Raw genomic sequence first — 14,151 nt, forward strand, 5'->3', positions numbered from 1 at the left:
AACAACATTGAATCTCACATTGACATTGAAATTCACACATAACAAAAATTAATGTTAGTGACATGATATACATTTATTTTTATCACCAACAAATGAAATAAAACTCTCATCTTCATCAATTTGATCGAGACCCATCAACAAGAAAACAAAACAACAATTTGTATTCAACTCTTTTCTCTCCTTTAAAGGGCGTAAATCACCGCCAGAAATCCATTACAACAGCCATTGAAACTTACACTTCATCACCTTTTTTTGTCGGTTTGATCGAACTACAGCAAATTAAAGCAAGAAAGATCGGAACCTATCTATTCGATCACTATATACATCCACTGATCCACTATTTCTAATATGAAAATATATATTTCAATGGTAATGCAAATTGCGTTGTATGAATGTGTGGTGCCGCCGGCAAATATATTGTAGGATTTTAAGTTTTAACAAGGAAAAGAACTGGGGTAAAACTTCATTTGTATGCAATAAAATATCAATTAAATAAATATAAAAGTTAAATATTATCATTAAGGCATAATGTTTAAAAGTAGTATGAAAAGTAAAAGATAATGAGTTATGATGGTTTCAATTGGAACTAATCGGGATTTGATATGTGATATCCCCATCCCGTTCCGGTTAACCGGGATTGGTACCAAGTTTTGGAGATTTTGCCACCGGGACAGCCCCATGTACATCCCTACTTGGTGAGACCAAAATGTTAACCATGCAACTTCAAATAAAAGTTAAGATGGTTCCTTGATTTTTCTTAAATAGTTGTTTCGGAAATGACTCGAGATTGATATCAGACCCATCATCATAAGGTTTACTGAATTTCCATTACATATAACAATCTATCACTACACGAAAACGTTGAATGCTTTCCTGCAAGAGGCACAAAATAGAAAAACAAGCCATATAAAGCAGACACCACTGCCTATTTAATACTTGTCTATTACAGTTGTCTTTAACCTGCAAGACGCAACACCATTTCCTTTTACCCTCTTCTTTCCCTTCCCTTTCACGTCTTCTGCACATCTCCAGTGTACCCCCATCACATGTTTCCTCCGCATGATTCGTTTCCTTATCTATTACAGCTTCTTTAACTGCAGTGGTCTAGCATAATATTTTCCCAGCAGCTTCTTCAGACCTTGTGAATCCTCTGTTCCACTGAAAATGATTAAGACAACCAAAAAAGATCGTTAAATAGTTTCTAAATGTATGTAGTTTTAATACGGATTTCAGTTTAGTTTAGTTTTAAAACATAAAAAACTACTTTATGATATATAGCAAAGTCTAACCTCAATTTCTGAATGAATTTCTCTACATTTTTATGATATTGTGCCTTCTTCCCAGTTCTTTTACCTTTCCCTTTCTTGTTTTTCACATCCTGAGTATTACCACCACCTTCGCTTAGTCCATCGCCTATTTCCTTTAAATGATTCCTTAACTGATGAGCCTCAGTTGTGTTGCTGCTCTCTGACACATAATTAGCGAACAATTTGTTCATTATCTCCTCTTTAGATTGTCTAAGATCCACAAATAAAGCACAAGAAGCATCAATTCTAGGATCCTTCTCTTTTGAACAAACAATCACGTGAGGATCCTCTATGCTTCGAAAAGCTTCCGCAACCACATCTGGAGTTAAGTTCAAATAACGATTCTTCCTGTACTTTAGGAGACAATAAACAAACTTCGACGGAAGCAAATGAGCAATACTCTCACTCCCCAGCAGGATATCAGCAGGGACATCCCAATCTACTGCTTGCAGATCAAATAAAATTGTTATAATCATCAGCTTCAATGCTAAAATTGGATGGTAATAAGTGGAGTTAATCCCTGTATTTTGCATCCAAGATGTTGTAGCGTTATCTCTGAAAAGACATATGAGTAGTGTATATAAAGAAACAGCAAAGTTTGCAATATCCTCATGAACGTGATTGGACGCTGATAAATGTGTATATGGAGTAGCAGTTGAGGGAAATTGTGAAAGCCATCCAACAAGAGAAGATCTTGTCGTGAAAAAAATCCCTGAAGAGATAAACGTGTGGAAAATAATAATGTCCAAGAAATACACAACACTGTGAATAGATATGTAGCCAGGAAGCCTCCAGCCACCGTTAAGAGTATCTTTCAAAACATACCGAAGTATCTTCATAACAAATGACCTCAATGCGGGTAATGACTTCCCCTTCACAACTATATGATCGCTTCCTAGTTGTTTTCCATAAGTAACACATATCATCATTACCCTCCCAATTGTCCAATCGGTGATGTCACTGTTGGTGTTAAAACTTTGAAGAATGATATCGTTAAGCAATTGGAGTGATAGATCAGTCTCCCTTAAGGAAACCATATCCTCAGAGACTGATCTTCGCCAGTCTAACGGAAACACAAGATCAAAGTATTGTGCAGAGATTCCAAGGAAACTTTGCAGTTTCTTTTTGTCAGGAGAAGTGAGGTTAAGACACTGGCACTCAGAAAGAAACTTGGAAACCTCAAAAAGGTGTACGAGGGACGTGCTTTGATGAAATGGTGAACCATTTGACTTTGACTTATAGAGACCTTCTAGCTTTAAAAGTACTATCATACCCACAGAAAGCAACTCTGACTGCCAATAAGACCTAATAGCAAACGCCAATTGCTTTAAATTCATATATAGAAGCTTCCCTTCGCTATGAAGACCGTTGTTACCCGCAGTACTTATCCAATCACCATCCTTGTTGACTAACAGGTAGACCCTGTTTCCATTTACACACTGTTTCCTCACTCCAAAATAACTTATACTAAAATCAGCAAGTCCCTCGTGTTTATTCGGCTCTTCATTTACAAGACATTCGATGCTCTGAAAAATGCTCATGACATTCTCCTTCCACTGGTTCCAATAAAAAACTAGAGTTCTAACAGAAACACAGCTCTGAAAGATTTTGTTTTCACAATGCTCGGTAATATCAGAAGGTAATTCATCCTCCCAAAAGTACTTCGAGAAATTTATACGAAAATGAGAATCCAAGATTTTCCTAACGGATAAGATTTCTCCTCTCAGACTCTTATGTCTCTGGGAAGTGAGTAAAACTTTCTTGAGTTCGGGCAAGCTACTGTGCTGGTCAGAGAGTACCTCAAGCTCATTACAAACAAAATCATAGAATTGATCAGAACTCATTTTTGCAAGCGACCTTGCTTTCTCACAATGATCTTCCTTCTTACTGAAGTGCTTCAATGGCCAACCTCTATCTCCATTTCCCCATAACGAGCTAAAAAATACAAACCAAAGTAAGAGAACTGCTGCCTCCCCACAATGTCCAGCCTTCTCCAAAAATTCAGCCTCTTTTTGAACATAACCCAAACACCTAGCCAGCTCAACAGCATTAAGAAAATGGCCCGATTCTTCTTCTAAAAATAGAAGGTCATCAAGGCAGCCTAAAGACCTCAAGAATACACGCTTAGACTCCATAGAGCAAAAGGCTCTAACAAATTTCATCATGGATTTAAGATCTTTATGTTCATGGCAGTCAAGAGCACAACTCTCCAAAAATCTTTGCTCAGTTTGTTCTATCTCTTTAGTTCTAACTTTTAAGTGCTCTTTCCAGTATTCTATATACTGCAACCCCTGATCATAAAGTTTCCCTTTTTTGCAAACTGACAAACAATTGGAGACCTGATCTCCTTTGGCATAGGCTTCAGCGGCATCGCTATAGCATCCTGCTAGAGTGAAACACTCTGCTGCTGTATTAACTTTTCGGCACTTATATAAGTAGGCTTTCCCTGCACGTACAAGGAATTCAATTGATATTACAATTCAAATATTGATTAAACCAAGCCAAGTGCTTAAACAACAGGTGGTCTTTTTAAATCGATTGATTTGGGTTAAACTTATCTTAAAAAGTGACAGGTAAAAGGTTTAACTAAATTAGCAACTAGTAAAATTGGTTGAACTATATGCATACAACCTCGTAAATGTGCAGGATGTTTTTCAAAGATCAATTAGTTATATTAGAAAAAGAAGTTACCAGCTTTTTCATACTCCTCCAAATCACAATAACATGAAGCGGCAGACTCGAATTTCCCAATTGACTCAAACAATTCGGCTGCTTCTCTGAGATAGCCCAAACAAGCTTCGGGATTTTTTCCCCTCACTTGATCAGCGGATGCTCTGAAACCAGAAGCCTTTGCCAATTTCTCCCACATTATGTCACCAGCTCTTTCAAAGCACATTGTTGCCATCACAAAGTTGTTCTCATAAAAAAGCTGAAAAACAAGAGAAAGCATGTCAAACAAGGTATATAAACTATAATGGTGAAAGAACTATGGCAGTAAAAGATCAAAATTTGACCTTTTTACCACGCTCACGCCACTCTTGAGGGCTGCTTGAAACTCGCATAGCCTGTGCCACTGAATCATCTAGTTTTCTTATTTGAACGAGTCCCCTGCTTTTCCAATAGTCAAATATTGGCTTGGAGAGCTCCTCTTTATTCTCACAAATCCATAGTCTTTGCCTAGTTCGCGTTATAGCCACATATAACTGTTTCAATTCAGAACACAAGACACTATGTCTTGCCTCACTGAATGTCGGGAAAGACTGAGGAAGATTCTCATCGAGCCAGTCCCGCTCTTTCATGTAGCCATATATTACTCTCCATTGGTCTTTCAATGGGGATGTCCCAAAAAAGTTGTACAATAATACATCCTAAAAGTCATGGCAAATTAAAATCAATAAATAGAAGCACTTTAAAATCACACAAACTAGAGGTACCATCGTGACCCCATCATCTAGATAAACACTTTGTTAAATTTACCCCGGACAGAGGATCGATAAACACTTTGTAAAAATGGAATTGGACAAAAGTGGGCCGATAGCTGAGAGTATCTTAAGTTCTTACCAGTTATCGCCTCATTATTTTTATCAAAACAGTTTCATTAGTATTTTGCATCTCGGTATATAGTATCTCTAATTATATTAGTACATTAATTGAACATTTATAACTTTAAGGTACAAAAAAGTGTTGAGTAAAGTAGAGGTGGCCAATTTGAACATAAGAAGGCAAACCTGAAATTCAAGGCCTTTACACTCTAGTATGGTGAGAACAAGGGCATGCTTTTCAACATATTCTGAGATCTCAGTCTTAGCACAATCATCACGGACCAATATCACTTGATCCGCCCCAAAGCCGACTATTTCTCCACCACCTCCACTACCCCCAAAGATTGTCCAAATTGCATTTTCATTGTTTCTAGACTCGAGCAAAACAGGAGCTTCACCGGAAATAAGACTAGTCTCAGGTTCCAAAATATCAATTGAGTGAACAAAGTAACAGTAAAGAATATCAATGACACTCTGGGCTAACTGAAGGACACCAGCATGAGTTCTAAAGTTCTGTTTTAGTTGGAAAACCTCGGATACAAGACCTTTCTCTTGTTTTCTAGTAGTTAAAAACTCTTTATAGAACAGAGATCGTATATCCTGAAATCTAAAATCAATCCCCCTGGCAATGGTTTGTGCAGTGTCGCCCGCAAAAATAAAGCCCTCATCAACATTTTGGCATAGATACTTGAAAAGAGAAATCTGCCTCATACTAAGATCTTGAACTTCATCAGTATACACAAAATCAATAATGTCACCTTCATAGCGTCCATTTTTAAGTCGGTGATGGAGGTCACTCACTAAATCACCCAAATCGAATTCACCTCGCTCACTTTTGATCTTTTCATATGCTTGAAAGAGGTAGTAAATAGTTTCTCTTTTCTGCTTTGTTAGAGTGGACGAACGACTTTCAGCCAATAAGCAGTAACCCTCACAACTTAGTATTTCGTCACTGCATCCCCCTGCATGCAGGCCTCCTTTTATGTGTGATATAAATTCTGTGAACACTCTGGAGGGATCAAGTTTCTTTGTTAGACTTGAGTTAAAGTGAGGCCAGTAAAGTGTACAAAATCGGTCATATGTAACCTCCCTTAGTCTTAAAAAAGTTTGCAATGCAACAGATCTTGAACTTGTATGGTTACCATGAGAAACTTCTCTTGCCTTTGGAAACCTTTCAAAAAAAGAATTTCCCAATGTGCCATCCAACATCATAAGAAACTTATGAAATGTTATAAAAAGAGGGTAATTTTTTACGGGAATGTTAATAAATGTGTCAGCAATGTCGCTGAAATCTGATATCATATCTGGATCATCAAGATTGAGCTCTAATGATGTATTTCCATTGCATGAAATACTGTTAAACACAACAAAGCTTAAAATCAGAAAACAGAACCGATGCAACAAAAAAGCAAAGAGATATAGAAATGGGTATACGCGCACCTTGTAAGGTGGGAAACATGTTGCTTCACAACATGACACAAATTTGGGCTGACAGTCACAAAAAGTTGCCGGAGAACACTTGGCTTCGTGTCTTTAAAATAATCACTGATATTGTTCCTCCCCCCTTCAGAAGTCCCTTCAGAAGCAACATAAAAAGACTGTTCATTATGGAACAGCTTCATAGTCAATATAGTGGTTTTTCCGGTTCCCGAACGCCCAATTATGAAAGAACTTTTGGAAAATAAAATAATCTCCATCTGTTCATCACTGACTTGCATAGGTAGATCAAGTTGTTCTTTATCAGAGAGCAAATGTTTCACCACCCCATCTGACAAGGGGTAGAACTTCATAAGCAACAAGCTTTCATTTACTTTAGAGTTTTCAGCATAAGTTTTACCATCGCCGGAGCTCAGTTCAGTATTCCTCACGGAACAAAATCGAGCAATTTCTTGGGATGTTATCCAATTCATTGGAACTTCCAACTTCCTAAACAACATAAATATATTACAAAATACATTAAATATGCATGTAAGGGATGAAACAGTTTAGAGGTGGGAAAGTAAACCGATCAAAGCAAGTTGGGGTTGAGATGGGTCAGTTTTTAGTAGGAGTTGAAAAATTCATGGACAGGTTTGATGACCCACAAACCAGATTTTGTCTAACTTAATCCAGAGTTACTCGTATTCTCACTGTAATAAATGAATTGTTGAATAGAAAATTTAAAAAAGTTGTTTTCATATTAATCCTGAGTTACTCGTACTATTACAGTAACAAATGAATTGTTGAATAGAAAATAAAAAAATGTTGTTTTCATCATTTAAATAAAATCCTAAGATGACTTCCAACCTATTCAACAAATTCAACTAGTTTCCCTTCGAACTAGTTCCTTTTACAGGACCTGTTTGCGTTAAAAGGACAAAATTATTGACTCTTATGAAAATGAGCTTACCCTTCCACGCATCTTTCTGTACAGCGATTAATATAATCATCTGTGTATGCCGTAAATATGCTCTCGAGACGTTTTGTGAGTTTTGGAATCTGTTCCAAAGGTAATACATCCCAACCTTCAAAACTTGCACATAACTGAATTCCTTGATGACGTCAGTCGTGCATATAACATATAACCCTGCAACCTTAAACTGTTTCAAAATATGTGGGGATTTTTCACAATGCAAGTCTACACTTCGGTTTTTGGGCCTCCAACCACCAGAGAGCCTCAGTAAAAGATTTAAAACAAGCTTCTTCAATCGAGCAGTAGTCAGCTTTCCAAATGATCTTCTGAAGTTATCACTGAACAGGACCTAATGGCACGACAGGCAACATATAAGATAAACAATAGTAGAATATTGCATATTAACATATTTTGGTAAAGTGTTATATTAACAAATACCTTCCATTTTGCATGTTTAAAAAGGATACTATTCTCGTTAACCAGATCATCAAGTTGCTCTAGCTCTTTTTTTGTATTTATAACAGTCAAATTCAAGCATTCATCAGATTCAGCATCAAACAAACAATGGCGATTTCTTGCATCTACAACTAGTTCTTCCCATACAGATTCACTATTACTCAGGGTTCTTTCGTTTCCCAAAATCCATAGACAATGTCTGGACAAAAGACAAAAAAATACATTGTCAGACATACTTGCATGCTAAACAGAAAGCTATTTGTAGACACTGAAGATTTCTTGCATCTTATATGCATTCCATACCTTGCTCTAGTGAGGGCAACATTAGTCCTTTGTGGACTGCACATGAATCCAACAGATCCATGGCTATTAGATCTGACTGTCGATAAGATAATAACATCTTCTTCTCCACCCTGAAACTCGTCAATCGATTTCACCTTTACTGAAAAACCATCAAGTTTCTCATACTTGTGAGCAAGTTTTTCTTGAATTGTAACAACTTGGGCAGCATAAGGAGATACAACACCTATAGTAAGCTTCTTCTTCGAGTCTTTCCATGCTATAAATGTCAAAGAAGAGAGATCATATGTATTAATGTATACTGAGATACATACAATGGAAAAAGGCATATACAATTTTAAATGATATAAAAATGTAACTTATGCTTCTAGTGCTACAACAATATCACTCTGCTTTTGTGTGTTCTGGTATAAAAATATGACCAACTTGCGCACCTTTATAAAGACTTTTTACAATCTTCATCACGATAGCCACCTCGACCATATTTCTTTTGCTCTGTCCATCATCACCCTTTTCTTCTCTTCCTCCAACAATATTTATAAATGAATATGAACCAAACATTGGTCCTGAAAGATATCGGTTTTCATAACTTTCACATAATACATTTTCTGCATCAAGAATCTGATTTTGATAAAACCTCCAATTAGGGAAGAAACTGATGGAAGGATGCATTCGATACTGAACATTTAGTAGATGCCGAGAATGGCATGCATAACTCAGTCTGTCAAATAAGCTCCGTCCAAAGCCAGATTCAATACATACCTGTCCACAAACATTCAAAAAGATGAATTGAAGAAGACAAATTATAACAATAGGAGGCAGAAAAATAATTAAGGGACATACATTACTTGTAACCATTGCAGGTAATTGGCACTCATCTCCAATAAGAATAGCATGCTTTATCCCATGAAGCTGAAGAGGGATAGTGGACTCAGCCTCTTTTAACTGTGCCGCTTCATCTATGACCAAAATGTTCAAAGGCTTCACTGGAACCATATGCAACTTGTAGGAACTCGATGTTGTGCAGAATATAAGAGAAGCTCTTTCGAAACAGAACTCCACTATTACATGTCTATTTACAACATCTGGAAGACCTAGTACTTCAAGAGATATCTGCAGACCTCTTAAAATTGATATCGACTTGGCTCTAACAGAATTAATCAACGACATATTCTCCAACTCATCAGGCAATGGTTTAGATGTGAAAAGGTGCTCGAGATCTTTTGAAACCAAGTTCTCTTCAAACAACAACGATTCAAATGAACTTAAGTTATCCAAAAGATGTATCATACTATAAAAATTGTATTCCTTCATGAAACTTCTTGGGACATGAGTCAAGAATGTAAAAATGCATCTTCTAAGTGGCATTACAGAAGAAACAAATCGATCTTGCATAAACTCATGGAATGATTTGACTTGCAACTTGTTGGTGCTACCTTCCTTTTTTTTTTTCATTTGCAAGTTGGTTTTCGTTGAACAACTCAGTATCTAGAAAGACGTAATACTGAGATACACAATTTTCAAGTAAATCATTCATAGACCTCATTGAATGCTTCCAACCAGTTGAAGACCCAAGGCACTCTGTAAGCCTTTCGACCCGATGCTCCAAATATATGTCTTCCATATCTGCACCAACTTTTAATTTTTTTTGTGTTGCCAAACAAAAGGATGTCTCCTAAACTTCAAAAGGACTCACCATTAGCAGTTGTAGTCTTAGATGATTCCTTAACCAAACTTAGCATTCGAGAAGCTAGTTGTAACAGAGCAATGTTTGTTGGCGCACAAGTAAGGGTCCTACGGTTCATTTGCAAGAGAACAAATAGCAAAACGCTAACTGTTGTTGTTTTTCCTGTACCGGGTGGTCCCCATATTTGTTCCACATATGAATTGTGACAACATTCTGTTTTAACAAGGGACACCATAACTGCTGCTCTTTGTGACTCGTTCAGCATATCCAACGGATTTCCATCTAGAGAACATACACTATCGAAATCAAAAGAACAGGTATTGCAATTCTCCTTAACCTGTAGACAACATGTAAATAAATAAATAATGATATTATCACTTACCGAAACAAATATTTGCACTTAACAACTTACCATAGAATGAGGGTCAAGAACCGCTTTAATGATATTCATATTTCCATTCATGTGCAATGAATCCCAAATCCTTGTCTGGATTTTAATATTTTTTAAGAAAACGACAAACATCCCATCTTGGAACTTAACAGGTTGTGAGGCTTTAACTGTAAATCGTGATGGTGTAGCTTCAAAATCGTCTTCATTATCATTTTCTTTGATTTTGCTAACTAACGAAAAAGCCCATGTTCTTCCCATGCGTTGCAAATCAGAAACAGACTCTGCTTTTCCATGCATGAAAATGAAAAGATCACCAGGTAATGTCTGGTAAGGCAGCTTGCCACGTTCAAAAGATGTGTTTCTCCAGGGACCAACTTTAACATCATACACAGCTTCTCCATCGCGTGTGGCCTCGTGAATAGAGAGAATATGAGCAGATGGATATCTATGTATGTTCTCCAAAGAGGAAGCTAGTTCAGCACGTGTTTCCTCAAGCAAAGGATAAACAAAAGAACTGAAATACTGTTGTTCCGAATCAAAAGTAAGGGGTATCTTGTCCACCTGCCAATCATCAGAAAGAGAAATTTTACTGGAGATAAAGTCTCGAGAGGCTCAAGTAGTTATAAAGCTTATACAATTTGATGATACCAACACCAGATACTAGTTACTAGCGAAAATAAAACAGAATTACCGGTTTCCACATATATGTAACCATCCCGGTTCAAATATAGAGAAGCAAGATTAACTTTGAGGACAAATAATTTATACCTTGACCCCAAAAAGTTCTTTTGTTTTACATATTTATTGCGTCAAGTTTGTCCCTCAAATTGTAATTTTATAGCTCCAACCCTGCCTCTGTATCTCAACAAATACATTGAACTTGTGGATAGATTTTTGTACTAATGTCAACTTAGCAACAACCAAATTTATGGATAATCGGTCACTGTCACCACAATGACTACGTAAATCAAAACAAAATTGAAAAGTCCGTCGAAAACCACATTAATTGGTTTTTTCATCAAAGATGAATATATATTACTAAACTATCAAAAATTCACATATGATTACAATGAGATGAGTTGGAAAAAACCAACTTATCATATCAGTTAACAACTCATTCAATCACTTGTTATTCCATATTTTTAATCACATTAATTGGTATTTCTTTTACACTAAGCTAAAAGAGCAGCAAGATCGACTTTGGTCATTTTGTGTTACATGTTTAGTGCTTCAAGTTTGTCCCTCTAATGGTAATTTTATAGCTTCACCCCTGCCTGTATATCTCAACAAACCCATTGAACTTGCTCATTTATTTTTGTGCATATATCAACTTAGCAACAACTAAATTTATCCATACTCAGTCACCACAATGACTACATAAAACAAAAAAACAATCCGTCGAATAACCACATTAATTTGAAACTTTTTTTAGAACAAAAATTAGCTCAAACCCAATTTTAACTACATAAAAGAGATTTAAGTAACCCTCACAAATTCAAACAAAAATTACACTATATTTTTTTTATAATTTTTTTAAAGGGCTCAACGGGGCTTCATATACCAAACTCTGAAAAATCTAGGTATGGTCATGTCTTCTTGATCTTTCATTTTTCCCCACAAATAAAACACACATATATGTACAACAAAATTTTCATAATAGGACTCGAACACACAACCTATATATATAGTTTTACATATGTCATCACACATACTACAACAAAACCTTATGGGAAAAAAATAATAATAATAACCCCAACAAACCCACAAAATATTCGCACATAAACCCCAACAAAAACCTTATATGAAAAAAAAAAAACATAATAGTAATAAAACCTTATGAAAATAAATATAAAAAATGTAACCCCAACAAATAACCCACAAGAAGAAGAAGACCTGGTTTTTGTAGAGGTTCTGATTAAGAATGTCATCAAGAGACCATGGAAATATTATTTTTAAAAACTCATCTTTTTTCTTCTTAACCCTTCCTCCTCCTTCAGCTTCCATCATTATATTGTTATTATTATTATTATTTCAGCAAAATATGTAAGTAAGAAAAATGGGGTTTTCTTTTCCTTTGTTTTATGAGATGAAAAAACTAAAATTTTTTTTTGAAAGGGGTTTTGTTTTGTTGGTTGTAGAGAAAGAGTGAGAGCTGATGGGATGTAGCAGTAGTGAGAGAGTGAGACTGAGCTGACAGTGTAACATGACACCATTCGGAGTAGGCCGTTCTCACCAAAAAAAAATCCGTGTAGAACGTCCTGGGAACGCCCTACTTCAGCCCCGGGGGCGTTCCAAAAGGTGAAAAAGCGTGCCCCTTCCGATTTTGAACGCGTCCGGGCATTTGGCCTGTAGTGGCATTGAGCCGTTACATTCCTTGAAGTTTGCATTGAAATTTTGTTTTTTGTTTTTTTTTTTTAAACCCTTTTCACTCTATATATATATACATACACATACACATATAATATACACACACATATCTATTTATTTTTCTTTCAAAAAAATTACATACACACACATTCTCCTAAAAAATCACCATATGGATTCCGATGACTCATCCGGATCTTTTAACGGGTCTGCCGATTACGAAGAGCGTGTACAGAATGTGCTTCTTCGAGCCGCCGAACTAATTAGACGACAGATTGACGAACAACCTGCCCCAGTCATTAAAAGAAGGGTACCAGTTGATCGTGATCGTATTGAAGCACATGCTCGTTTGATGCGTGACTATTTTGCTGAAGAACCGCGATATCCAGCCAGACTTTTTAGACGAAGGTTTCGTATGTCAAAAATTTTATTTGAGCGGATAGTCGGTGATTTGGAGGCTAGGTACCCATATTTTCAGACGAGATATGACAGTGTTGGGCGCAGAGGGTTTGCCGGGGTACAAAAGTGTACATCTGCAATTCGTCAATTGGCATATGGCATTAACAGTGATTTCCTTGACGAGTATTTGCAGATGTCTGAACGAACATCAAGGGAATCTTGCCTAAATTTTTGTGTTGGTAATGATATTTTTAAATATTAATTCTATATAGTTATATACTTATATATATAGATAAATATTAATTCTATATAGTTATATACTTATATATATACTTATATATATAGTTATTAATTCTATATAGTTATATACTTATATATAAGTTAACATTTATCATTAAAAGGTATACGGGAAATTTATGGAGCAAGATACCTACGGAGACCGACTCCATCCGATCTTCAGCGTATATACGATGTTCATGAACAAGTTGTTGGTTTTCCCGGTATGATTGGTAGTATAGATTGTATACATTGGCCATGGGAGATGTGTCCGGCGGCGTGGCGAGGTACTTACACAAGCGGGCATGTGGGTAGACCGTCTTTGATCCTTCAGGCTGTAGCATCAAACGATCTATGGATTTGGAATGCGTACTTTGGACAGCAAGGTTCTCACAACGATATCAATGTGTTTGAATCATCGCCAATTCTTGAAGAAATTGTAAACGGATTGGCACCCACTGGTTAGTGTTTTATTATACTTTTTACTTGTAAATGTTTAACTTGGAAATGTTTTTTTGTAAATGTTTTATTCTAAATGTTTTATTCGCAGCTCCGTTTTGGGCAAACGGAAACTTCTACAAGAAGGGATACTATTTGGGCGACGGCATCTATCCCGAATATGCTACATTTGTGAAGACCTTTTCCGACCCGATCGATGAAAAAAGAAGACATTTTAAGAAGAAACAAGAGTCGGCACGAAAGGGTATTGAGCGGGCTTTCGGTGTGCTTAAAAAATGATGGAAGGTGCTAAAACATCCGGCACTATATTGGGACAAAAGAAATATCCAGGATGTTTGTTATGCTTGTATCATTTTACATAACATGATCCTGGAGGACGAAAACAAGGCCGTATGCCAAGACTACAACGCCCAAGAACCGAGTCTCAATCCAGATTATTGGAGGCGCATAACTCCAACAGAAGTTCGTATCCAAAATCTGCATGCCGTCAAAAACCGTGAAACCCACAACATGCTAACGGCAGATTTGGTTGACCATCTTTGGGCGAACACACCACATGACTTCGAGCCTGCAGCCGA

At 36.6% G+C, this 14,151-nt stretch overlaps 3 protein-coding genes across 3 annotated transcripts; 1 reads left to right on the forward strand and 2 right to left on the reverse strand.

The window, feature by feature from the left end:
* Positions 1-773: 773 nt before the first annotated feature.
* LOC122591675 lies at positions 774-6,759 on the reverse strand. The gene is made up of 6 exons (XM_043763929.1): positions 6,290-6,759; positions 5,036-6,203; positions 4,322-4,675; positions 3,999-4,236; positions 1,290-3,753; positions 774-1,158 (listed from the first exon to the last, which is right to left on the reverse strand). The coding sequence occupies exons 1-6, from the start codon at positions 6,757-6,759 to the stop codon at positions 1,080-1,082; spliced, it is 4,773 nt and encodes a 1,590-aa protein (XP_043619864.1). The 3' UTR covers positions 774-1,079.
* A 1,095-nt stretch (positions 6,760-7,854) lies between these two features.
* On the reverse strand, positions 7,855-12,079 carry LOC122591683 (regulator of nonsense transcripts 1 homolog). The gene is made up of 7 exons (XM_043763936.1): positions 11,969-12,079; positions 10,097-10,636; positions 9,694-10,021; positions 8,841-9,235; positions 8,432-8,759; positions 8,054-8,298; positions 7,855-7,896 (listed from the first exon to the last, which is right to left on the reverse strand). The coding sequence occupies exons 1-7, from the start codon at positions 12,077-12,079 to the stop codon at positions 7,855-7,857; spliced, it is 1,989 nt and encodes a 662-aa protein (XP_043619871.1).
* A 532-nt stretch (positions 12,080-12,611) lies between these two features.
* On the forward strand, positions 12,612-13,852 carry LOC122591693. Its single transcript, XM_043763945.1, has 3 exons — positions 12,612-13,077; positions 13,240-13,575; positions 13,665-13,852. Exons 1-3 carry the CDS (start codon positions 12,612-12,614, stop codon positions 13,850-13,852), a joined length of 990 nt encoding a protein of 329 aa, XP_043619880.1.
* The last annotated feature ends 299 nt before the right edge of the window (positions 13,853-14,151 follow it).

The sequence above is a fragment of the Erigeron canadensis genome, chromosome 1 (assembly GCF_010389155.1).
Source record: "Erigeron canadensis isolate Cc75 chromosome 1, C_canadensis_v1, whole genome shotgun sequence".
NCBI lineage: Eukaryota > Viridiplantae > Streptophyta > Magnoliopsida > Asterales > Asteraceae > Erigeron > Erigeron canadensis.